Source organism: Pleurodeles waltl, chromosome 7, assembly GCF_031143425.1.
Source record: "Pleurodeles waltl isolate 20211129_DDA chromosome 7, aPleWal1.hap1.20221129, whole genome shotgun sequence".
NCBI classification, from domain to species: Eukaryota; Metazoa; Chordata; class Amphibia; order Caudata; family Salamandridae; genus Pleurodeles; species Pleurodeles waltl.
This window is the reverse complement of record NC_090446.1, coordinates 1,395,458,415-1,395,482,222: the sequence shown is the minus strand read 5'-3', so window position 1 is coordinate 1,395,482,222 and position 23,808 is coordinate 1,395,458,415. Positions and strand designations below refer to the sequence as shown.

The 23,808-nt window shown below is 45.6% G+C and overlaps 1 protein-coding gene across 2 annotated transcripts in view; it reads right to left on the bottom strand.

The window, feature by feature from the left end:
- SYT3 (synaptotagmin 3) overlaps positions 1-23,808 on the bottom strand; it is a 481,632-nt gene that overhangs the window by 269,944 nt on the left and 187,880 nt on the right. For both annotated transcript variants that reach the window (XM_069200996.1, XM_069200995.1), the window contains exon 5: positions 21,607-21,776. In XM_069200996.1, the coding sequence (XP_069057097.1) occupies positions 21,607-21,763 (157 nt within the window). In that variant the 5' untranslated portion in view covers positions 21,764-21,776. The remainder of the gene's footprint in view (positions 1-21,606; positions 21,777-23,808) is intronic.

The following is a 23,808-nucleotide window of genomic DNA, read 5'->3' as shown; positions in this document are numbered from 1 at the left end:
TTGTTAAGTGTTATGTTGATCAGGGCATTGCTTATGTTCGTTATTGATTATTGATTTGATCAAATTGACCGATATAGAGTAAGGAGAGTCCCACTTAGCCAAAAGATTCATCGGCCTAAAGAGCGTCCAAATACAGGTAAATTATTAGTACGGAACGCTCTATCAGTAGATGGTAGCAGAGGACGGTTTCGCCTTTTGGGACCCCGTACTCTTAAAGTACATGGTGTTGAATTAACGGTTTCGACTTTTGACACTCCACTCGAGAAGTTGAATTAGATTTTTTGGGGTAAAATAGATTGACAGAATGATGATGGGCTAGGTCCACCGCGACTTTCCCGGGATCTAGGAGCTTGCGAATGGAGAGAACGGAGGTGTGGAATCAGCGTTGGCGGTACTAGTGATGGTATGAGTGAAATTAGGGTTTTGCGCTTGCACAGCTTATTGCCGCAGATTGGGTGAAAAGGTTGCAAGGAATTTTTTTTTTTCTTTTTAGAGGATAGCGGAGGTGCGACTCCGAGTGTAGAAGTAAGGAAGTCGTCGAACTTCATAGAAATAGCGGAGGTGCGACTCCGAGTGTGAGAGTAGGGAAGTCGTCGAACTTCATGTGCGTGTGGCGCTTGGTGCATAAAAAGGTCCACGTGGTTGTTGTTGTTGAGACGGGCCCTGCGAGGTCAAGAGACTCCGGAGTATGTTGTTTTATGTTGTGGTCTGGGAGGTTTAGTAGGTTGATCGGGCGTGGTCAACGAGTCGGTACGTGTGTTAAGGGAGTGAAAGGAACTTCGACTTCGGGCTCTGACAAAATTCTAAGTGCACTAGAATAGATCATTGACAAGTTGAGAGTAGGTCTGCGGGCCAGATTTTCTTGCGAAAGTGGGGACCGAGAAAGATGGAATAACTGCCGAGGCTAGTGAAAAATCCCTAAGGTCCTGAAGCGATTGTGTTACCCTTCCTGTAGTAAACCGACAGATCTGTTTTATTTTGGTAGCTCGCGATACATGCCAGAAGCTGTTACGAGAGGAGCTGAGTGAAGGAGGATTAGCCGCGAGGCTTTGTCAGCCGCAGTGTGTGTGAGTGTGACGTCACTAGGAGCCGCGCTGGGATAGGTTGGTTGTAGAGAAGGGTCGCGCACGGATTGGACGCAGTCCGTGGGGCTCGATTGGAAGGGGAAAGGCAAGCGAAGAGTATTCCGGGAATTAAAGTCACCTAGTGATTACAAACTTTGTGAAATAAAAGACGAGAAAATGAAATTTTTTAAAGCATTAAGGAGTGCGATGAAGGGGGAGTCTTACATTAAAGCGAGCGTAGGAGAAGAGACGCCACCCGAAGGTACACCAGCTTATATTGTAATGGAGGAAAAAGGGGTAGCTCCGTGCCTTTGGCTAAAGCAATGGCACAAGCTGACAGAGAAACATGGGAGCGTAGCGTTCCCGATCCATGGGACATTCAATACAGTATAAGGATACTAGAGAATTTGAGATTCGCGATGTACGACATGAAGGTACCTCCAAGGCCAGCATAGTTTGAGGCTCTAGCAATTTGGGAACTGATGGCTAGACAGCAACAGCAAAATAAGTTCGAGACAAGGATAAGGAAGGTAGAAAAGACACTAGCGGACGCTAGGTGGGATAATGCACAGAAGGTGTGGAGGTCAGATGTATTGCAGGGAATAAAATTGTTTCCCGCAATTACTAAGGAAGAAGAGGAGACAGGTAAGAAAGCTACCTGTAAGACAAACGGGAGGTGTGCCAAAGATAGAGAGGACGAGGAAAAGTTGAGAAGAGAAGAGGAGTTAGAGGATGAGGAGTTAATCATGCAATTGCTGAACGACCGTCCACCACCTTATGCAGAGAGTGGACAAGGTCCAGGTACCAGTTCTGCCCCTCCGGCATTGGTACAGAACGGTGAAACTCAGAGTTCAGGAGCATCATCGGGATCTAAGGACCTGAGTTTACTGTTCACCCCGCAGATACCGCAGGTTAGGAGAATATATCCAGATGTGCCCATGTTGAAACCAGCAGAAAATTATCAGCCGCAGGTCCCAGGGTACTACGGCAGTGACAACAGTACGGGAATGATTCTAGATCCAACCGCAATGGGAGGACAGAATGGTCACAACCCAACACTGGCACAAGCTGAATCAACACAGTTTTTGATGCCTCAAAAGCAGATGCAGGGGGGAAACGCACATGCTCAGATGACGGGGAGTCAGATGGGCATGCCGGCAATGATGACCCATAGTGTGGGAATGAACATGTCCCAGAACATGGGAAATGGACAGAACCCAGATGCGATATCCCTACCCGTTACTGTAGGTCCACCGGTACCTTTGTACATGCAGCCAAATTCAGGCATGAGCAGTCAAGGATCAATACTGCAGAATGGGACAGAAAGGAGGTGCATAGAAAACACTCCAGGGATAACTCCGATAGCGGCTCAGCCAACTGGATCTGGGTCCTTGATGGAGTTTAGTCCCATATGTGCTCAGTCAACACTGGTGAGGTCGAGTCCCCCACTGGTGATACCGCTGTCATCGAATACTGAAAAGTTGCCGCAACCATCAATGGCAGTTGATGTGAATCCTACACTGATGGGGTTGAATGCGCAACAGCTGACACAGTGGCTCAACAGTCTGAATTCCACACAAAGCTCAGCCAGTGGGAAGGGAGAAGATTATCTGAATAGGGTCAGGTTGAACATGGAAGCACAAGAATTGGTGGAAGGGACCATGGGTGTGAATAGGTTAGAGTCCTACTCGGAAGAAGAGCTGAGGTATCTATGTCCCAGGATTACGAGAGAAGTGAACAAGGTACATAGAAGCTTGCAAGAAATAGCTGACAAATACGGGGTTGATATAGACAAGACGAAACACTTGAGCAGGAGCTATAGGTTGGATTTCGGGACCACAGATTTTGAACACATGAGGTCAGCAGGCATGAAGGCGCACCTTAGAGAATTGCTGCAGAGTGCACAAGTGTGGAGGTGCTTAGACAAGTGGGAAAGCAGGTGGGTAAAGAGAAAGGAAAAGAGGAGGGACAGTGCTACAGAACTCAACGAGAAAAGACCACAGAGTAGTGATGCAGTAACCATGTTACCAATGAGGGAGACAGCAGGGGGGAAATTAATACATGTACCATGGCACAGAAGCGACATTCAGTCTTTTACGGATGATTTTCCCAAACTGAGAGAGAAGCCGACTGAATGGTATCAACAGACTGATAGGTTTGTGAAGCTTGCAAAATGTCTTTGGGAAGACCTGAACACTCTCTTTGAGATTGTGGTTCCAGCAGATTTGTGGGAGGATTGCAAAAGAGCTGTAGGTTGGCCGACAAGTGAACCAGAGAGAGACAGGGATACGGGTGCACCATCACCTATGGTGATGAGCTTGTACTATAAGGTAATTGAGCATTTGAAGACGAAGGTGGCCGCGAAAAATGTGGATTGGCAGAAGATAGATCGAACTGCCCAAGAGGCTAAAGAGTCGATTCACAGTTACTATGAGAGGTTGTTGAAGGCGTTCAAAAACTACAGTGGCACGGAGACAATAGAGGCGAAGGACATGCTTCATTTTGTGTTCAGATTTGTGGAAGGGCTGAAACCAGAGATAAGTCAGATGATAAAGTCGCATTTGATTTGTTGGCAATCGAAACCGATTGATGAGGTGTTGAATTATGCGAAATACTGTAGCGACGAAATTGAAGTAAAACAGAAAAAGTTGAAAGAGAAGGTGATGATGATGCAGCTTAAAGCAGCTCAGACAGGTCTGCAAGGTTTGCAAGGGATGCAAGGGTTCCAACAGCAGGCACCGCAACCGCAGCCGCAGTTGCAGGGAAATATGATGTTTCAGCCACAGGCGAGAGGCAGAGGCAGAGGAGGTTTTGTGAATAATGGTCCGGATTTGAATACCGTTGTGAGTTCGAATGGTGTGCAGGCATTGAAAAAGGTGATGCCGTGTCACGTGTGCGGAATCGTCGGTCATTGGAAACGCGAGTGCCCGATGGTGGTGCAGGAAGGTGCAGGTGCAGGTGTTGGTCAGCAAAACAATGATGTCAATGCATTTCAGACAATGAGGGGACCGAAAATGAGAGGTCCAAACCCAAATTTCCAGACCATAAATCAGTTGCAGGGATTACAACCTATGCAGCCGCAGCAGATGCAGATGCCCCGTATGCAGATGATGCAAATGCAGCCAATGCAACAGCAGTTTCCCATGGTACCTAATCAGCAAATGCAAATACCTTTGGCACCAATGAGTCAGCAGCAAGTGATGGTTCCTCCACAGGTCTCGGGTCAGGTAATGAATACAAATGGCACCGTACAACAGTTCCCATTACACAGTGAGAGTGGAATAAACAATGTATGGGAGAGTGAAAGTTCAGGAGAGGAAGAAGATTGTGTGCTTGCAGCATCCTTGGAAGTTGATCAAAAGGGTCCGTACGTAGAGGGAAGAGTAATGGGTCATCGTGTCTCATTCTTGGTTGACACAGGAGCCACACGTTCAACTGTTAAGAGCAGTGAAGTACCAAATTTGCCACTCTCAGGGAGAACAGTTCAAGTGGTGGGAGTAGCAAACAGGCACCTGACGAACCCAATCACAGATCCGGTACCAGTCAGCATTGGCAACTATCAAGGGTTACACAAATTTGTGGTATGTGACTCAAGCCCGATAGCACTGTTAGGGAGAGACCTATTGTGCAAGTTGGGATGTTCGATTATGTGTTCGAACGAGGGAATTAAAATTCAGACGAGCAGTGATGGGGAAGAAGAGGACAGTGTAGAAGGGGACGAGATGGAAACTTTTGATGAAGAGTATCCTCTGATTTGCCTTTTCCCGATGATAACTGAAGAAGATATTCCAGCTGAATTACGGGAAACAGTCGGAAAGGAAGTGTGGGATATGACAGGGAAAGAGGTGGGATTGATGAAAGGAGTGGAACCAGTGAAAGTGACGTAAAACCCAATGCAAACCTTCCCCAGACCCCACAATACCACATGGCACAAGACACCCTCATGAAAGTCGCCCAACTCATTGACGAATTTGTAAAACAGGGGGTACTGAAAGAAGTGTTAAGCAGTCCATGTAATTCACCAATAATGGGACTAATAAAGCCAAGTGGAAAGGTCCGACTAGTGCAGGACTTGAGAAAAATAAATGACATCATAGTTAAATGTTGCCCTGTCGTACCAAATCCAGCTGTGATAATGTTTCAAGTCCCTTGCGATGCTGAGTGGTTCTCAGTCATCGACTTGTCACAAGCATTCTTCTCTGTGCCTCTTCATGAGGACAGCCAATTCCTCTTTTGTTTCAAATTCCTAGACAGAGTGTACAGTTGGTGTCGAATTCCTCAAGGGTTTTCTGAGTCACCGTCAATCTTCAATCAGATTCTAAAGAAAGATTTGGAAGCATTAGAATTGCCATTCGAGTCAACCCTGGTACAGTACATTGATGACTTACTGATTGCATCAAAGACAGAAAGTGGCTGCACAGCCGATACCATTGCCCTACTGAACCATTTGGGAAGGAATGGACACAAGGTGTCTCCTTCAAAGTTGCAGTTCTGTCAGAAGAAAGTGAAATACTTGGGTCACCAAATAGAGAAAGGGTCACGGAGAATAATGAAGGAAACAATTACAAGTGTACTTCAAATGAGTCCACCCAAGACAAGGAGGGAGGTGAGGAAGTTTTTGGGAATGGTGGGCTACTGTCGCCAGTGGATTCCCAACTTCTCAACTCTAGCGAAGCCTTTACTGAAACTGACCCAGAAGGATGCCTTGGATCAAATTGAATTGAAAGGAGATGAGATGGATGCTTTTATTGAATTGAAAGAATGCATGTGCAGGGCTCCAGCTTTAGGTATGCCTGACTACACAAAGCCTTTCACATTGTTTTGTCATGAATGTGATGCATGTTCTCTGTCTGTCTTGACTCAAGCCCATGGTGGCATAAACAGACCAGTAGCGTATTTTTCAGCTACTTTGGATCCGGTCGCAGCAGCACTTCCAGGGTGTTTGCGCGCCGTAGCAGCAGTTGGTATCAGCCTCACTCAGAGTGAAGGAATAGTGATGGGACACCCAGTAACAGTCATGGTCCCTCACTCAGTTGAGATACTTTTGACCCGCTCCCGAACGCAACACATGACTGGAGCAAGACTCACAAGGTATGAAACGGTAATTCTGGGCTCACCGAATGTGCAGCTGAAAAGGTGCACTACGTTGAATCCAGCAACCTTGCTTCCTGGAGAAAATGCTGAAATTGAGAACGCTGAAGACGTCGAGCATGACTGCCTTCAGGTGACTGAATTTTGCACAAAACCTCGACCTGACATTAAGGACACTAAGCTTGATGAAAATGACCAAATTGTTTTTGTTGATGGTTCATGTCTAAGAGATGGGATGGGAATTTTGAAAGCAGGATATGCTGTATGTACGGTAACAGGTGTCTTGGAAGCATCCTGGCTCCAGGGAGTCTATTCTGCACAAGTAGCAGAACTTGTGGCCCTTACAAGAGCATGTCAACTGTCTGCATTGATGAAAGTCACCATTTACACTGATAGTCAGTACGGGTTCGGAATCGTGCATGACTTTGGACAACTATGGTCACAGAGAGGTTTCCTGACTTCTTCAGGATCCCCAGTGAAAAACGGGGAGAGGATAAGGGAATTGTTACACGCCATTCAAATGCCAACCGAAGTTGCAGTGGTAAAGTGTAGTGCTCATACAAAAGGACAGGACTATGTTTCTCTGGGAAATGCATATGCGGATCAAGTCGCAAGATTTTGTGCCTTGAACTGTATATTACTCAGGGATGAATGGAATTCGATAAATGAACCAGAACTCGAACCAGCTGAAGCATTTGCCTTGAAGGTCGTAGATACAATAGATGAACTAAAAGCATTGCAGAATAACGTCAGGGAGGATGAGAGAGATTCCTGGATTAAATCACATTGTATAAAGAGACCAGATGAGTTATGGGTTTCAAATGAGGGAAAATTTGTTTTGCCAAATAGTCTCTTATCGCAGCTTGCGCGGTTCTATCATGGGCAGGCTCACCTAGGGAGAGATGCCATGATGAGATTGTTCAAAACTGATTGGTTTAACCCCAGATTTCGTCAAGCTGCAGAAGCAGTTTGCCATCGATGTGTCACTTGCCAGCAGATGAACCCAGGGAAGGGAACGGTTGTGAACGCGAGCCACATTGGCAGAGCCAGTGGCCCGTTTAGGAGGATGCAGATGGACTTCATTGAGATGCCTGTGCATGGAGGTCTATAGTATGTGTTGGTGATTGTGTGCATTTTTAGTCACTGGATTGAAGCATACCCTACACGTAGAAATGACAGCCTCACAGTTGCAAAACTATTGTTGAGGGAGTTGATACCACGCTTCGGATTCCCGATCTCTTTAGAATCAGATAGAGGAAGTCACTTCAATAACGAGGTGATAAAGTTACTTTGCGAAGCGCTGAACATTGAGCAAAAACTGCATTGTAGCTATCGCCCTGAAGCCTCAGGACTGGTGGAGCAGATGAATGGTACACTGAAATCAAGAATGGCGAAAATATGTGCATCGACAAATTTGAAATGGCCTGACGCATTGCCCTTGGTGTTAATGTCAATGAGAAACACCCCTGATAGAAAGACTGGATTGTCTCCGCACGAAATTCTCATGGGCAGGGCTATGAGACTTCCTGCAGTTCCCGCAAACGCGCTTTTGAATATTACAGATGATATGGTGTTAGACTACTGCAAAGGTCTGGCTGACGTGGTTCGCTCTTTCTCTCACCAGGTGGAAGCAACCACCTTGCCACCGATCCAAGGTCCAGGACACACACTGAAAGCAGGTGACTGGGTCGTGGTAAAGAAGCACGTAAGGAAGTCGTGTCTGGAACCCCGTTGGAAAGGCCCTTTCCAAGTGATCCTGACGACAACTACCGCTGTGAAGTGTGTGGGGGTTCCCAACTGGATTCACGCCAGTCACACAAAGAAAGTGTTGTGTCCCACAGATGAGGAAGTTGAAGCGCTGAAACTGCCAGTGCCTGATAAAACAGTGCTGAGTGCTGAGACAGAGCAAAACCGAACTGAAAGCGAACAGGCAGGAACAGAAGAGAGGGAAACATTCTCTGAGGACGAAGCAACAGACTCACTTGGGGAAGACCAAGGAGAAACATCAGACAGCGACGAAGCAGCTGAAGGTGACAAAGAACCTGAAGCAGCTGAGGGTAGCAAAGAGCCTGAAGCAGCTGAAGGTGACAAAGAGCCTGAAGCAGCTGAAAGTGATAAAGAGCCTGACGAAAGTAACGGTGACGAAGGGCTCGAAAAAGGTGAAAAAGCAGGAGAGCCTGATCAGAGGAGGGCTTTCCCAGAAGCAGACGATACAGAAAAAGAAAAAGAGAACGTGATTGATTCCCCAGAAGGAGGGGACAAGGCAGAACAGAACGAAAAAGTTCAAGGTTCCACAGAAAAGATCGCAGGTCCATCAAATGGACACGGTGCAAAGAGGAGACTAAGTATATCACCAGTAAAACAAAGAACTAGAGAAAATTTGAACGACGGAGAAAGGCCAAAAGTGAAAGAGAAAAGAAAGGAAGTATCTGTCGTGGTACCAACCTCAAGTGAAGGAAAAGACTTGGCCAAAGAGGAAAGTACCAGTGAGGCAGAATCGAAAAGAGAAGCAAAATTGAAAAGGAAAAGGATACCAAACAGGAGATATTCCGGTCCAGAATGGGCATATGCAGTCAATGACGATTGGACTGACGAATTTGTATCTCTTAGCCTCGAGAACGAAGAAGAAGAGATAACAATAGAAAAGAAAAGTTTTATGGACTCTGTTGATTGAAAGGGTGATAAATGACATTGCTTGCTACAATCTAACGTGATACAACCAGCTGAGACATTGCTAAACCGGATGAGACATTTGCTGAACCGATAAAAGACTGAGTTATTGATTGAACTTTGAAAAAAAAAAAGGACTGAGTTATTGCCGAATTGAGTTATTGCCGAATTGAGACAAATGCTGCTAACCGATAAGTGACTGGCCTCTTGAAGAAGACTGTGTGAACATTGCGCTCGTTCAGCTTTGTAACTGAATTGCTAAATAGTTTCTTTATAGGTGCTTCTAGCTCTCTGATTCTATACAGATCATGGCTACACAAAACAGTAGAGTGAAATATTGTAAATATGCGTGTATAGGCTTGATAATTGCATGTGTACTAATAATAATGGCAATAGTGCTTGCAATGCATGGAAAGGGTGAGAATGAGAAAATTGATGCTTCTACTTTTGCTCCTGTTACTGTCACTGAACTAACCGCATTGAAAAGACTAGAATTAGATGAGAGACACTTGCATGATAAGAAGGAGCTTTCGTATAACGTTTTCTATCGCTTGCTAACAGAATATGTTGAGATTATGGATGCGAAAGATTGTTACGTGTGTACACAGATACCGACATCAGTAAAGGAAGGGGTGACTTATCACCACATGCCTCTTACATACGGGATTACATGTAGTATAGTAATGTCTAGATTTTATGGTCAAACTAACATACAGTATTTTTACTCGAATTATGATGTTACCTTTGCATATGTTCCTATAATAGCGCAGCTAAGCCAGATTGCTAAAGATTGGGATGCTAAAATAATGAGGGAATTTTTCGAGCCAATGCTACCTTTTGAAACGGCTCACGCTCATAGGGAAAACCTTACCTGCTCGCTCTCTGCAGTAGAAATAAGCTTTTTAGATCGCACAGATGATAGAAGGGCACAAATGAATGCGAAATTAGAAAAGGAGCTAAGTAAGAGAACTTCAGTAGATAATTATGATTTTGCAGCAATAAAAACACAAGGGAGAATAGCTTTAGATGCTTGGCATGTAGGGAAATTTTGTATATATCGAGGTGAATCTTATTATGATAACATTTTCGTAGGAGCGAGTGAGTGTAAACATACGTTTATCTTTAAGGCCAAATGGACATTCATGATGAACGGACTTGACCCTGTCATACCAGGTGTATATTACATTTGTGGGTATAATGCCTATTATCGTCTTCCAAAGGGATGGTGGGGGAGATGTTATTTGGGTATAGTGTTCCCAAAGGTTTATCAACTGGATGACCTATCGATGATTTCAAAGACATCTGGATCCCATCGTATCCAGAAAAGAGAGACCGCAGCTGCTGTGGTAGGAGATATATTTGGAGCCATGATTCCTTCATTGGGAGTTGTGTTGAATTCCATCAAAATAAGAAAGTTGTTTACTATAGTGGATAACATGTTAACAAAGTTTTCAGGTGCTATAATCCTGATAGATGCTGAACTTGCAGCGGAAAGAGCTATGACTCTTCAAAATAGGCTTGCTTTAGACATTCTTTTAGCAAAGGATGGCGGCGTTTGCAAAATGCTTGGTGCGCGCCACTGCTGCACATATATTCCGGATAATAGTGTGAAAATTAAAACTATGCTTGCTAATGTAACAAAAGAGAGTGCAGATTTGAAGGAATTGAAAGAACCAGGAGTGTGGGAGAAGGTTGGAAAAGGACTTGCTTCAGTGGGAAATTGGATTGGGGGAATTTGGAACGGAATATTACTAAAAATAATACAGGGTATACTAATTGTACTGATTTGCATATTTGGAATTTGGGGAATAAAAAGGGGAATAATAATGATCATGGAAAGAATTAAAAGAAGGAAGGAAGAGAAAGTGATGAAAAGAATGGCAGAAGAATATAATGAAAGAACTAGGGGAACTAAACGGAAAAGAGAACTGACAGAATTTTAATGGAATAAAATTTGTGGGAATAGTTTGTGTGATGACAAGTAGTCATCAGAGGAGGGATTGATGAAGCATAAATAAAGGTTTTACATTTATTAGCGCTTAAACGTAGTGTTGAAATAATCATGTGTGACTCTAACCGAACTAATAAAGATTGTACGGGGACAAAATGTGCCCTCAGAGTAGTTTGCCAACATTATAAGCGTGCTTTATATAACGTGATGTATTAGAAGTGCACTAATCCGACATAATCGTAAACGTGTGCTATGATTTGCTTGTTTGAAATGTTTTAGCTTAGCATAACTTTAGTGGAGGCTTTGGCCTAGTTGCCTGATCTCACGATTTAGATGCTCGTATTTTTCCAATGTGCTAATAAACGTGTATTTCTGCTTGAAGCTGTACTTTTCCACTGAGATCGTTCACATGCTTATCTTAAGGTTTCGTGCCAGCCTGGCATTTTTTCTCTTTGCTCCAAGGTCAATCTGCAGGTGCGGACAATGGAAGCTCTGAAAGTGAGTTAATTGGTATAAAATGTTGCAACTTGCGTACCCGTCTCCAAGGATAATGTATGCTTAAGTAAAAGCTTGAGAACTGTTGTTTTTTGATTGGACAATTTGAAGCCAACCTATGAACCCTCCAATGGAAGACCCTACTGGATTTGAACTGTTGTCTATTTAAACCAGGTGCACGAGAAGAAAGTAGCCATTGCCAGCCATTGCAGCCATTACCAGCTCGATACCCGCCATTTTGCAGGACATTGCAGCTATTATGGCCTACCTTGCTGCGACGCCATTTTGAAAGAGACTCTGATGCTTTCTCTAATCGAGAGAAAGAGATTTAAATGATTCTTGCCCTTGAGACTTTAACTTTGATCCCTTTGCATGAAGTAGTAGTTCTATTTTGCCGCCGTGAGGCAATTGCCCCGTCCACCCCTGCCCCTTTGCCCCGTCCCATGCTGATCGAGAAACGGTACCTGTGAGACGAAGACTTCCTTGAATGCTGATTGTAATTGGTAAATATGAAAGGAAATTGTACAATTGCATTGTGTTTCTTTTAGGTAACCAACTGCTGATTTTTGACAAGAGCCCTAGTTAGGAGTTTTCCAAATTAATGTTGCTAAATTGTTTTTGCATGAAGTCCCACATGCCGATGCTAATTTGAGGTTAGATGAGGATTCCTTTTGTTGCACGATGCAATTTGAGACCTTGTTATGCTGACTAAATGTATGCAATTAGCTCATTACAGATTATACTATTAGTGATTTGCTTTGCTATTATCGAATGCCTTGTTATTCAAATGCTGCATAGATTGCATCTTTTCCGCCGTTATGGACAGCTATTAATGTTCATTTATGTTTATCACTTGGTGTTGAAACACATCTATATTGTGCTAGCTTTGTTAATATAGGGAAATAAATTCACTAACTTTGAATAAACTGGTGTGGTTATTCCTGACTGAAAGGTCAGGGTTCGCCGAAATGTATTCTGGATTAATTGTTAAGTGTTATGTTGATCAGGGCATTGCTTATGTTCGTTATTGATTATTGATTTGATCAAATTGACCGATATAGAGTAAGGAGAGTCCCACTTAGCCAAAAGATTCATCGGCCTAAAGAGCGTCCAAATACAGGTAAATTATTAGTACGGAACGCTCTATCACATGCTTCTCCCCCTGGAAACTCTGCGCCTTGAAAACGGAGGAAGACATAGGCTCCCCAATAGCTGAGGCACAATGGAGGTCTATTCTGTCCCATAACTACGCGTTATCACGAAACACCAGGTTCAAACTGATACATTTTTATGTCTTACATAGGGCGTACCTTACCCTGGGTAGAAACATCAGGACATTCGGAGCAACTGAAGTCAGCTGCCTCGGTGTAACGAACAAGGAGCAGAACTGCTCTATATGTTGTGGACCTGACGTGCCATGCTGGACTTCTGGGAGGGGGTATTTGACTGCAGAGATCAATGACAGACAGATCTCGCTGGGCCCCATAGCTGGGCTCCTGGGTGGATTCCCTCACCCTGGCAAACTTAAACTCACCACAAAATGTATTGACCTTGCCCCCTGGTTGGAGATGACATCACAATGGAAGGCAAGAAGAGATCCTTGTTGGAATTTCATTACCTGCATGACCTATACTGCCTTCAGCTGATTGTCAAATAAAAGCAATAAAATTCTGTCTACGAACAAAAGTATTATTTTAACTCTTTTATTACATGTATCTATCGGGTCCTGTTTTAGTATTGATTTTAATGTTATCTCATTGTGTACATATTTTAAATAATGAACACAAATAATAATAAATACCACAGAAATGCAAGCTCCGCCTCCTCAACTGCTTCTGTGGCTCCTATTGGCCAGCACCGAGGGGCGGAGTCTGGCATCTTCACAAGTGGGCTCTCTCGAGGAAGGCTGCAGAGCAACGCCGCACGGGTGTTATTTTGCTGAGGCCTCAGGAGAGCGGCTTATCGTCGTCCCTTGGGTGGACTGACTCACCAGCCAGTTCGCTTGGGACGTGTTTTACCGTTTTAAACCAAAAACCTCTGTCTGACTGCACACAGCCTTCAATCTGCTCATTTCCTTCAGTGAATGTAAACCGTCTGCGGCTCCGGCAGCAATCACAGCTAGTTAATTGCTGTTTAAATGTTGTTGCTGTCACGGACTTCAAATGAGGAGAAAGTGTCAGTCTTCCTTATTCTTCTGTGTGGTGGGCTCAAGTGCCCTATTAATGGCTGAATAACAGTGCGTCACTGTTTTTCCTAATCGCATAATGTGGTTATGAAAACATTTAAAACTGATAGCATGGCACACACTGTTTTTCAGTCATAATGTGAACTCTCAGCACAGCTGAAACTATATCATGAAGACCCATTTGTTTTATGATTATAGTAGGCCCTTGCTCCTGCCTGAAGCCTGTCCTGTGGCTGAGGGGTCATTGGTGCTGGTGACGCACCCTGACCTTGGCAAGCAGGGGTCGCGTGCATCTCGCTGCCCCCTGACCTCACAGCGCCATAGAGCTGCTGCTCCGTGCAGCCGGTGACTGTCTCCCGTCAGCTTTGCTGCAATGTGAAAAATAAAATAATGGTCAAATATTCATTCTGTCAATTGTTTGACGATTTAAAGATGTTATTTAAATGGAGAGGTGGAGTAGGGAGTTTGGGGGGGGGGGGGGTTGATTCTCCGGTGATACTGAATGTTTATGAACAGATATCTCCCTCTACATCTACCAAATACTTGGTGAGGTGATCCCTGTGGTATCCATGATATGCACATTCACTCTGCAATGTGTGGCTGAAATGGAACTCGAGGACAACTGATGATGAGCAACGCAGTTGCGCCCCTCTGCGGGTCAGCATTAATTCTGCAATATGAGACTGGAGTGGACTCAAGAACAACTGATGAAGAACGCTGCAGCAGCACCAACAGGTATCCACAGATACTTGGAGGTGAAAAGAGGGAAACCTGGGTGCAGCTAATAGTGAACAGTGAATGTGCAACCACAATCTGCATTTGACTTCTGTGTACTGCACGTGCAAGCGATGTACCACATCAGAGTTCTTGTGGGAGGATGGGGGGACTCTAATAACGTACCACTAGGAGCTGGTTGAAATGATCTCCCAATCTTCTCACGTTGACAATGCCCCCAGAACAGCCTGAAATATACAGTGTACAGGAAACAACAATCCCATCGGTTTTAGAGAGGCGAGTGTAGCAGAACGGGGAGAACGCGACTCCTTCAGCCACTATGGGTGGCACAGAGCAATGCCACACCTTCACAAGTAAAGTTATAGGGAACATTTTAAAGAAGCTGAATCACTGCCTTGTTTCGCTTAAAGTAGCCAATGGGTATAACTCATCACATTAAAATAAACCACACATGCATATTTGCTAATTTTACAATGCACTTAATGCATGTGTTTCTGACTGTAAGTGAATATTACTCATTTTGTCAGAAAATGAAGCACAGGCACAGGGTGATGAACTGATTTTGTGGGGATCACTCACTTTGTTAGGTGGGGAAGAGGAGGGTAGAATGTGAATATATTAAAGCTTCAGACCTACTTTTCCCACTTGTCCACACCTTGGAAGGACTCGCAAGACCAATTTACACCATTTGTATATGTCATTGAGGGGCAGAAACAATGTTCTGTACATTTGCTGCATTTTGTCCCATCATTTTCAAGATTTTAGGGGAGGGAAAACATGGTCTGCTTGCTCTCTATATTTGTGACACAAGCAATTTAGGCCCACTATTTATCAATTTCACCATCCGCCAAAACTGTGCTGCCTAAAATTAAGCCCTAACTCAGAGAACTATTGGGTTAAATGATCGGACTATCATAAAAAGAGGCGGTCTACTGTGCTCTGAAGCAGCAGAGACCATTATCATAGAATCTTATTTCATAGTGAAAAAGTTAAAGAACTGTCCTGTGAAATGGCTGGATTTTATATCAATATGGGATGGATGGTGAAGCTGGGTTTACTGTTAACCAAAGCTCAGCAATTCTCTTGGTCAGTACCATTTTGGCAGCGATATCCAGCCTTGAAAGAACAAGGTGAATCATTTTTTGCCCAGGAAAAGTTGTAATCTTCCCACCCCCTTGAAGGCAATTGTAGTCCAAACATGATAATGCCTTATCCACCCATTACACTACTGACATGTTCCTACAATACACTGAAACCAGTGCTTAATTTGTGCAGTGTTTTCAAGTGCTCAGCACGGGCACTTAATTCCTAACACTGCTACTTTTTTTATTACACTTCACCACCTGGTGGCACTGTCTGCCTAGTTTCAGGAGAGGACATCTATTTAGCAATTCAAGATACACCAAATAATAAGAATAGCAGTGCTTTCAGGTCATTATTACTGCTGTTTTGCAGCACTGGCATTACGTGGTGCAAGCTGCAGTGCCCCCCTAATTGGTAGTGCCAGTAGGTTGTTGTTAGAAATGGGGTTTCTGGTTGGCTAGGGTATGCACCTCAGCCAGGCAGAACTTACCCACTCTAGTCAGGGCAAGGGAGTTACACGTCCAAGATAACCCCTGCTCACCCCCTTGGTAGCTTGGCACGAGCAGTCAGGCTTAACCCGGAGGCAATGCGTAAAGCGTTTGCACAACACACACATACATGTGACGCAACATCCCCACCACAAAGGAAACACAACACCAGATTATATAAAAATACACTGTATTGTACACAACGTAATTATTAGACCAACATCACATAACAGTACTATCCTGCTACCTTAGCAGTTGTCAGAACGTTACACATTAGTTACTCTGCAAACTAGCAGTAGTCACACATAACACACAGGTTACTCAGTATTCTGCAACATAAGCAGTAGTCAGGAAACACGTTATCACATTAGCACACTTGTCATAAGAATATCATAAAACGCCCATAATAGGAACATTAGAAAATCTATGGCAAGTTAAGCAAACATATTAGCAAGTCATGCCCATAAAAGGAACATGTGCACACATATGTCAACACATCAAAGAACAGGTAGGCAATATAACAGAATGAATAAAGTCTGTAGAAAGAACTTTAAATTATCAGCATATTGGTCCATTTAAAAGTACCTGGGAATGATGAAGAGGCACTTCCAGTGCCTAAAACGAATCATGGGGCCCCCGGCGCTCTCTTGCGCAAAACGGGGGCCTCCCTAAACTTGGCAAAATAGAGAGGGGCGGCACGCAACCTCTCTGTTTCCTTGGTGGGCCCCTTCTGGGACCTGCGCTCATTGGAGGGCCCCCCGGGCCTCCACCGGCCCTCTCCAAGGGGGGCCCAAGTCAGGGAAATCCTTGTGTTTAAGGAGGGGGGCGCCACGCACCCCCTCCGATCTGCGAGCGGGCCCCTCTGGGGGCCCGCAACCTCCTGGGGTCTCCCGGGGCCTCCGTCGGCCCTTTCCGAGGGGGAGACCCCTTTAGTACCAGGCTGGCCCACGCAGGGGCCCTGAGGGGTCTGGGGGGGGCAGCGAGCCTCCGATGAGGCTGCCGCCCGTTCTCCCGGACCACAGAAGCCTTCCGAGGCTTCTCCCGGCGGGAGAGAGGTGTCCTCCTCTCCTCCCGCCCCACGACGGCTACCAAAGCCGCCCGAGGCTCCTCCCGGCGAGGGAGAGGCGTCGTCCTCTCCCCTCGCCGTATTTATGACTCTTCGGCCCACGGCAGGGCCTTCCGGTGCCCCGGGGGCACTCCATAGAGCAGTCCTCGCCCCGGGGGCACCAACAGGAGCACGCTTGCTCCTTGCATAAAAACGGAGGTTTCCTTCGTGCCCCGGGGGCACCGTGCTGAGCAAACCTCGCGCTCAGGGATATTTTCCCAGCCCGGCTGCGGCGGTGATTTCTAATCAGCGAAGAAGCGCTTCACAAAGCGCTAGGGCACAGTTTAAAGCCCGGGCTGCGGCGGTGATTTCTTTTAGGAAAAGAAAAGCGCTTTCAAAGCGCAATGGCCCCTCAGCAGCCTCATTCATTAAAATAATGCCTTGTTCCTCGTAAAAGCATTCTGCCAAAGGGTGGAAGGATCGTAGCAGGGGTCAGGGGCCACAGCACCCTGCCCCTGGGAACAATTAAACAAGAAGGAGCACAGGGCTGGTGGGCCCAGCTACAGGCCAGCACAAGGGGTGCAGGTGGTGGCAGGTCCTCCTAGTGACCAGGCAGGTCACAGGTCAGCACAGCAGCAGCAGTCCATGGCGGTTTCCTGGTGAGTCCATTCATCAGCGTTCTGTGTCCAGTTTCAAGTTCCAAGAATGTTCAAATTGTGGGGAAAATTCCCCTGTACTTATAGTCAGTTCTTACAGTGTTTTACAGTGGTAGGGAGAGGAGGTTCCAGCCAGTTACAACTGGTTCTGGGAGTGCCCCCTCTCTCCTTTCAGCACAGGCTCCAAACATCAGTGGGGGGTTAACGACCCTATTGTGTGAGGCCAGGACACAGCCTTTACAAATGTAGGTGTGCCCCGCCTCTCCCTTCTCTCAGCCCAGGAAGACTATTCAGTATGTAGATGCACCTCAGTGACACCTCCACCCTCCCTGTGTACAGGCTGTCTGAAAAGTATGCACAAAGCCCCAACTGTCACTCTGCCCAGACGTGGATTGGAGTCAAGCTGCAAAACACCAGAATCATAAGCACAGATAAATGCGCACTTTCTAGAAGTGGCATTTCTGTGATAGTAATAAAAAATACACCCACACCAGTAAGCAGTATTTATTATCACCATCACAACCATACCAAACACGCCTACGCTAGCCCTCATAAATCAGACAATACCCCTACACATAAGGCAGGGCATTTCTAATGCAATCCTATGAGAAGGCAGCACTCACAGCAGTGAGACACCAAGTTAGGCTGTTTGTCACTACCAGGACAGGCCATGCAATATGGCACATGTCCTGCCTTTCTACATACATGGCACCCTGCCCACAGGGCGTACTTTAGGGGTGACTTACATGTAGTAAAAGGGGAGTTCTGGGCCTGGCAAGTAAATTTAGATGCCAGGTCCCTGTGGCAGAAAACTGCGCACACAGGCCCTGCGCTAGCAGGCCTGAGACAGGTTTGAAAGTCTACTTCAGTGGGTGGCGCAAGCAGCGCTGCAGGCCCACTAGTAGTATTTAATTTACAGGCCCTGGGTATAGAGATACCACTGTACAAGGGACTTATAGGTAAATTAAATATGCCAATCAGGTATAAGCCAATCATACCAACTTTAGATGGGAGAGCACCTGCACTTTAACACTGGTCAGCAGTGATAAAGTGCTCAGAGTCCTAGAGCCAACAGCGAAAGGTCAGAAAAACCAGGAGGAAGGAGGCAAAAAGACTAGGGATGACCATGCGTATGGCCAAAAGTCCAACAGTTGTCATTCTGAATCAACATCAATCCTAACTTAGAGTTTGTGGCACCAAGGTCTTTCCTTTTTGTCTGCTTCGTACACCTTGTATTTAATGCCCAACTCAACCCAAAATAACATTTACAATACATGGCTATGGTTTGCATAACTAAGGAATCACAAGGTGGTAGGCTATCTGTCGAACCCATGAGAGTCTACAAAATTAGCTTTGCCAAAGAAAAATAACCCCAGACGACACAATGAAAGCTGAGCACCAAAATACATAGCACGCTCCACAGTCATGAACAAAGTTGTCTACCTTACTTACAGACCAGTGCAATAAAAAAGAACACCGAGGCAGGCTGCATTTATTTGTGCAGAAAGGAAAATCATACTGATCTAACACCCGCCTCTTGGCCAGGGGCAGTGCTTAATTTGAGCCAGTGGTTTCTGGGAGTTGGAAGCAGCACTTTATTGTCAACATCAGCACTTTGACAGTCTGCCACATGGTTGCGATATTTGTCTAATTTAGAGGTGAGCACAGCAACAGTTGCCTATTAATTCAATACACATTAAAAATGACTAATACCTGCTGCGGAAGTCATTCCTATGGCTTTGGGGTCCTGAAATAGTCTGAATTGCCACACTTGTAGGAGTGTGGTCTTTCGTAGCTTTGGTGTTACTGGCAGGAGCAATGGGTGGTGCAGGCTGTAGTGGCCTCCTAACGAAGGCCCTGGCACTTATTTTCTAACAAATTAAGCACTGGCCGGAGGAGTGCTCTATCACTAGTCACAATTCTGCCTACATTTACCCATGGACGCTCGCAAACCCAGCTTGAATATGTCTGATCAGAAAATGACTTTCATCATCTGGACCTCCAGTGAGAAGAGGAACATCAATAATTCCTTGAGATTGTTTCTGAATATTCCTCTCACTCATGCTGCCTTGTGAGGGACATCCCTCTCACTGGTGTATGCCTCTTGGGGGACATTCCTCTCATGTCTCTTGAGGGACATTTTCTGCTCTGAGTCTCCTGCAGGTGAAAATTGTGTAAAATGTACTTTAAACAGGAAAAACAATGTGAAATTCACATAACCAATTTCCCAAACTTTGTACGATTTAGTCCGCTTAATAAAATTGTTGCAGAAGCCTAATAATGACCAGGCAATCAGATTCTTCTTTACAAATGAAATATAGTACAACATTCAGCAAGCCCTCCAGTCTACACAAGCGTTGACTGTGGCCTGCTATAGATATATGAATGTTCTGCGTGTAAGTCAACGAGCGATAGCTCAGTCAATTAGAGTCACTTTGGGGGCCTCGCGAGTCTTTGCAGTGCCTGGGCTATGGAATACTTTCTAGGATTCAACAGAAGGCAGAATAATATGGCAATCCTTCACAAACACCATTTAGGAAGACCTCCTTTTCATATTTACATATCATTACAAAATGGTCAGGGTACTTGAATCAGAAACCATAGATGATCAAGGTAGGTACAGGTAACTAAAATGGTTAAGAAGAAGGGAAATGTCAAGGTCAATGTAAAGTGTAATAGATGGACTGATGTTAAAATAAAATGGAAGGGAAAAAAATGTAAGCAAACGTACAGGATGAGGGCACCTACCCTTCGTGAAGGAAAAACACATAAAAAAAAATCAGGGAATATCAAGGTAAACCTAAAGAGTAACAAGACTAAGACAAAAAAAGGCACATTAAGGGAAAGAAAAGGAGTGCAGGGCAGGGTAGGTGGTCTTTCTCCATAAAGCAAATAGACATTTTTTAATAACATTGAATTTCACTGGCATTAAAACACTGTAGTGTTTAATGTTTTATTATGAATTTGCCAATCTTGCCACCGATACTACTATCTGCCGCATTACTTGGAAGACTTAAAAAAGCATTTGCTCAAAATACTCAACAATTACTACAAAACATGACCCCTGCGGTGCGCCGCAGTAGCAGACATTTACAAAGGTTAACAGGCCACCTCTAAGTTTTTGATTGCTGCATCAGGTATTAAACTGTACAAATGGAATTAAGATTTTCCCCACATAGTATTACTGAGCCTACTTGATGGATATGTGTGGTTTTTTTGTACACAGCATGAAACAAATCTGTGTGTATTTAAATGTGATTCGAGCAGCTCGAGAATGATGATTACAACTTTGTCCTAAAAATACTTTGTTTCAATATTAGTGCAGATTCATCGTACACCACAGACACTGTTCTCAGAGCAGCAGTTATCTGAAAAGTGGACGAAGAATACAGAAAACCACAAACATTGCACTTCTTTTTTTAAAGATTTGATGTTTTTAAATTTACAGTGCCTCCAGGGGACATGTTTAGATTAAACACACGCGCACTCTGCAATAATGTTTTGTTGGATTGATTGTTAAGGGGCTTCTAGAAGCCCATCGCGCGGACACAAAGCAACCCCAAATCCGAAGGCCATTTCTAAAGCACGACAGGCATGTGCGGAATAAAACAGGTGCGCATGTTATAACAAGTAGAAAGGACATGTAGGCACCTTCTCTGGCGAGGGAAACGTGTCTTTTATACAAACTATATTGGTCTTGGAGATAGAAGGGGTTATATTTAAAATAACGTTCCTATGTTTCCCCAGGAGAACGAAATCATTATTATTTGGCGAACGGTTTCAACAGTATCTGCAGAATGTGTGTATACGTTCTTTTCTTAAAAATCATTTGCATTTTGCTTAGTGTTAGGGTCCCTTTTGTGTCGCTCTGTGTAAAAATTTTAAGCGGTGACAAATATGCTGCCAAGATGTGTGCCACATAATTTATAAAACACAGTTGCAAATATGGTGCTTCAGTGTCCCATATTTCCACTGGCCTTAAGCATTGCAAACGGATCCCAGATGTTCGGACGCCCCCGTCGCCCCCTTCCCCCCCACGCCCCCAGCCTCCCTCCCCCTACCCTAGGGTGTCAGTAAACCTGCCAGGTCCAGCAATCCGCCTCATTGAGGCCTGAAAGCGGCTTGACCTCAGCGTGACCTTACCGTTGTCCGTGGGCCAAGGGCGGCCCTGGTTCCGCCTCAGGTCCTCGTACTCCAGGCATTTCTCCTTGTCTTCGTAGTCCTTGACCTTCGCGCAGAGGTCGTGGAGCAGGGAGAAGGCGCTACGGCAGAGGTGTTCCTCTTCATAGTCCCCTGACATCTCTCACCACCATCTGTCAGTCACCAGAAGGAGAGGAAAAGAACTGCGCTCAGTAGGGCCGTCTGAGGGATGCAAGCAGGACTATTACCATTGCGCAAAGGGAGCAGGCCGCAGCGACGGTGTCATGCAAATGGGAACGTGAATACAAGGGTCTCCAGGCACAGGTACACAGCGAAAGAACTGCAGACAAGGGCCGCAGACAGTCGGAGGTGCGGAACCGCAGACACTGGATCACATGAATAGAGCTGAAGGCATGGGACCACAGACACAGGACCACAGACAGAGGACCACAGGAACAGAAGCACACACAAGACCACAGTCACAGGAAAAGAAGCACAGACACAGGGCCAATGATAGAAGGCTCACAGGAACAGAAGCATAGACACAGGGCCAAAGATACAGCCTCACAGGAACAGAAGCAAAGACACAGGGCCAAAGATACAGCCTCACAGGAACAGAAGCACACACACAAGACCACAGTCACTGGAACAGAAGCACAGACACAGGGCCAAAGATACACGGCTCACAGGAAAAGAAGCACAGAGACAGGGCCAAAGATACACGGCTCACGGGAACAGAAGCACAGACACAGGGCCAAGGATAGAAGGCTCACGGGAACAGAAGCACACACACAAGACCACAGTCACTGGAACAGAAGCACAGACACAGGGCCAATGATAGAAGGCTCACAGGAAAAGAAGCACAGACACAGGGACAAAGATAGAAGGCTCACGGGAACAGAAGCATAGACACAGGGCATAAGATACAAGGCTCACAGGAAAAGAAGCACAAACACAGGGCCAAAGACAGAAGGCTCACAGGAACAGAAGCACAGACACAGGGCCAAAGACAGTAGGCTCACAGGAACAGAAGCACAGACACAGGGCCAAAGACAGAAGGCTCACGGGAACAGAAGCATAGACACAGGGCCAAAGATAGAAGGCTCACAGGAAAGAAGCACAGACACAGGGCCAAAGATAGAAGGCTCACGGGAATAGAAGCACAGACACAGGGCCAAGGATAGAAGGCTCACGGGAACAGAAGCATAGACACAGGGCCAAAGATAGAAGGCTCACAGGAAAAGAAGCACAGACACAGGGCCAAGGATAGAAGGCTCACGGGAACAGAAGCATAGACACAGGGCCAAAGATACAAGGCTCACAGGAAAAGAAACACAGACACAGGGCCAAAGATAGAAGGCTCACAGGAACAGAAGCACAGACACAGGGCCAAAGACAGTAGGCTCACAGGAACAGAAGCATAGACACAGGGCCAAAGACAGAAGGCTCACAGGAACAGAAGCACAGACACAGGGCCAAAGATACAAGGCTCACAGGAAAAGAAGCACAGGCACAGGGCCAGGGCCAGGGATAGAAGGCTCACGGGAAAAGAAGCACAGACACAGGGCCAAACATACAAGGCTCACAGGAAAAGAAGCACAGACACATGGCCAAACATACAAGGCTCACAGGAAAAGAAGCACAGACACAGGGCCAAAGATAGAAGGCTCACAGGAAAAGAAGCACAGACACAGGGCCAAGGATAGAAGGCTCACGGGAAAAGATTCACAGACCCAGGGCCAAGGATAGAAGGCTCACAGGAACAGAAGCACAGACCCAGGGCCAAGGATAGAAGGCTCACAGGAACAGAAGCACAGACACAGGGCCAACGATACAAGGCTCACAGGAAAAGAAGCACAGACACAGGGCCAAAGATACAAGGCTCACAGGAAAAGAAGCACAAACACCGGGCCAAAGACAGAAGGCTCACTGGAACAGAAGCACAAACACAGGGCCAAAGACAGAAGGCTCACGGGAACAGAAGCACAGACACAGGGCCAAACATACAAGGCTCACAGGAAAAGAAGCACAGGCACAGGGCCAAAGATAAAAGGCTCACAGGAAAAGAAGCACAGACACAGGGCCAAGGATAGAAGGCTCACAGGAAAAGAAGCACAGACCCAGGGCCAAGGATAGAAGGCTCACGGGAACAGAAGCACAGCCACAGGGCCAAAGATACAAGGCTCACAGGAAAAGAAGCACAGA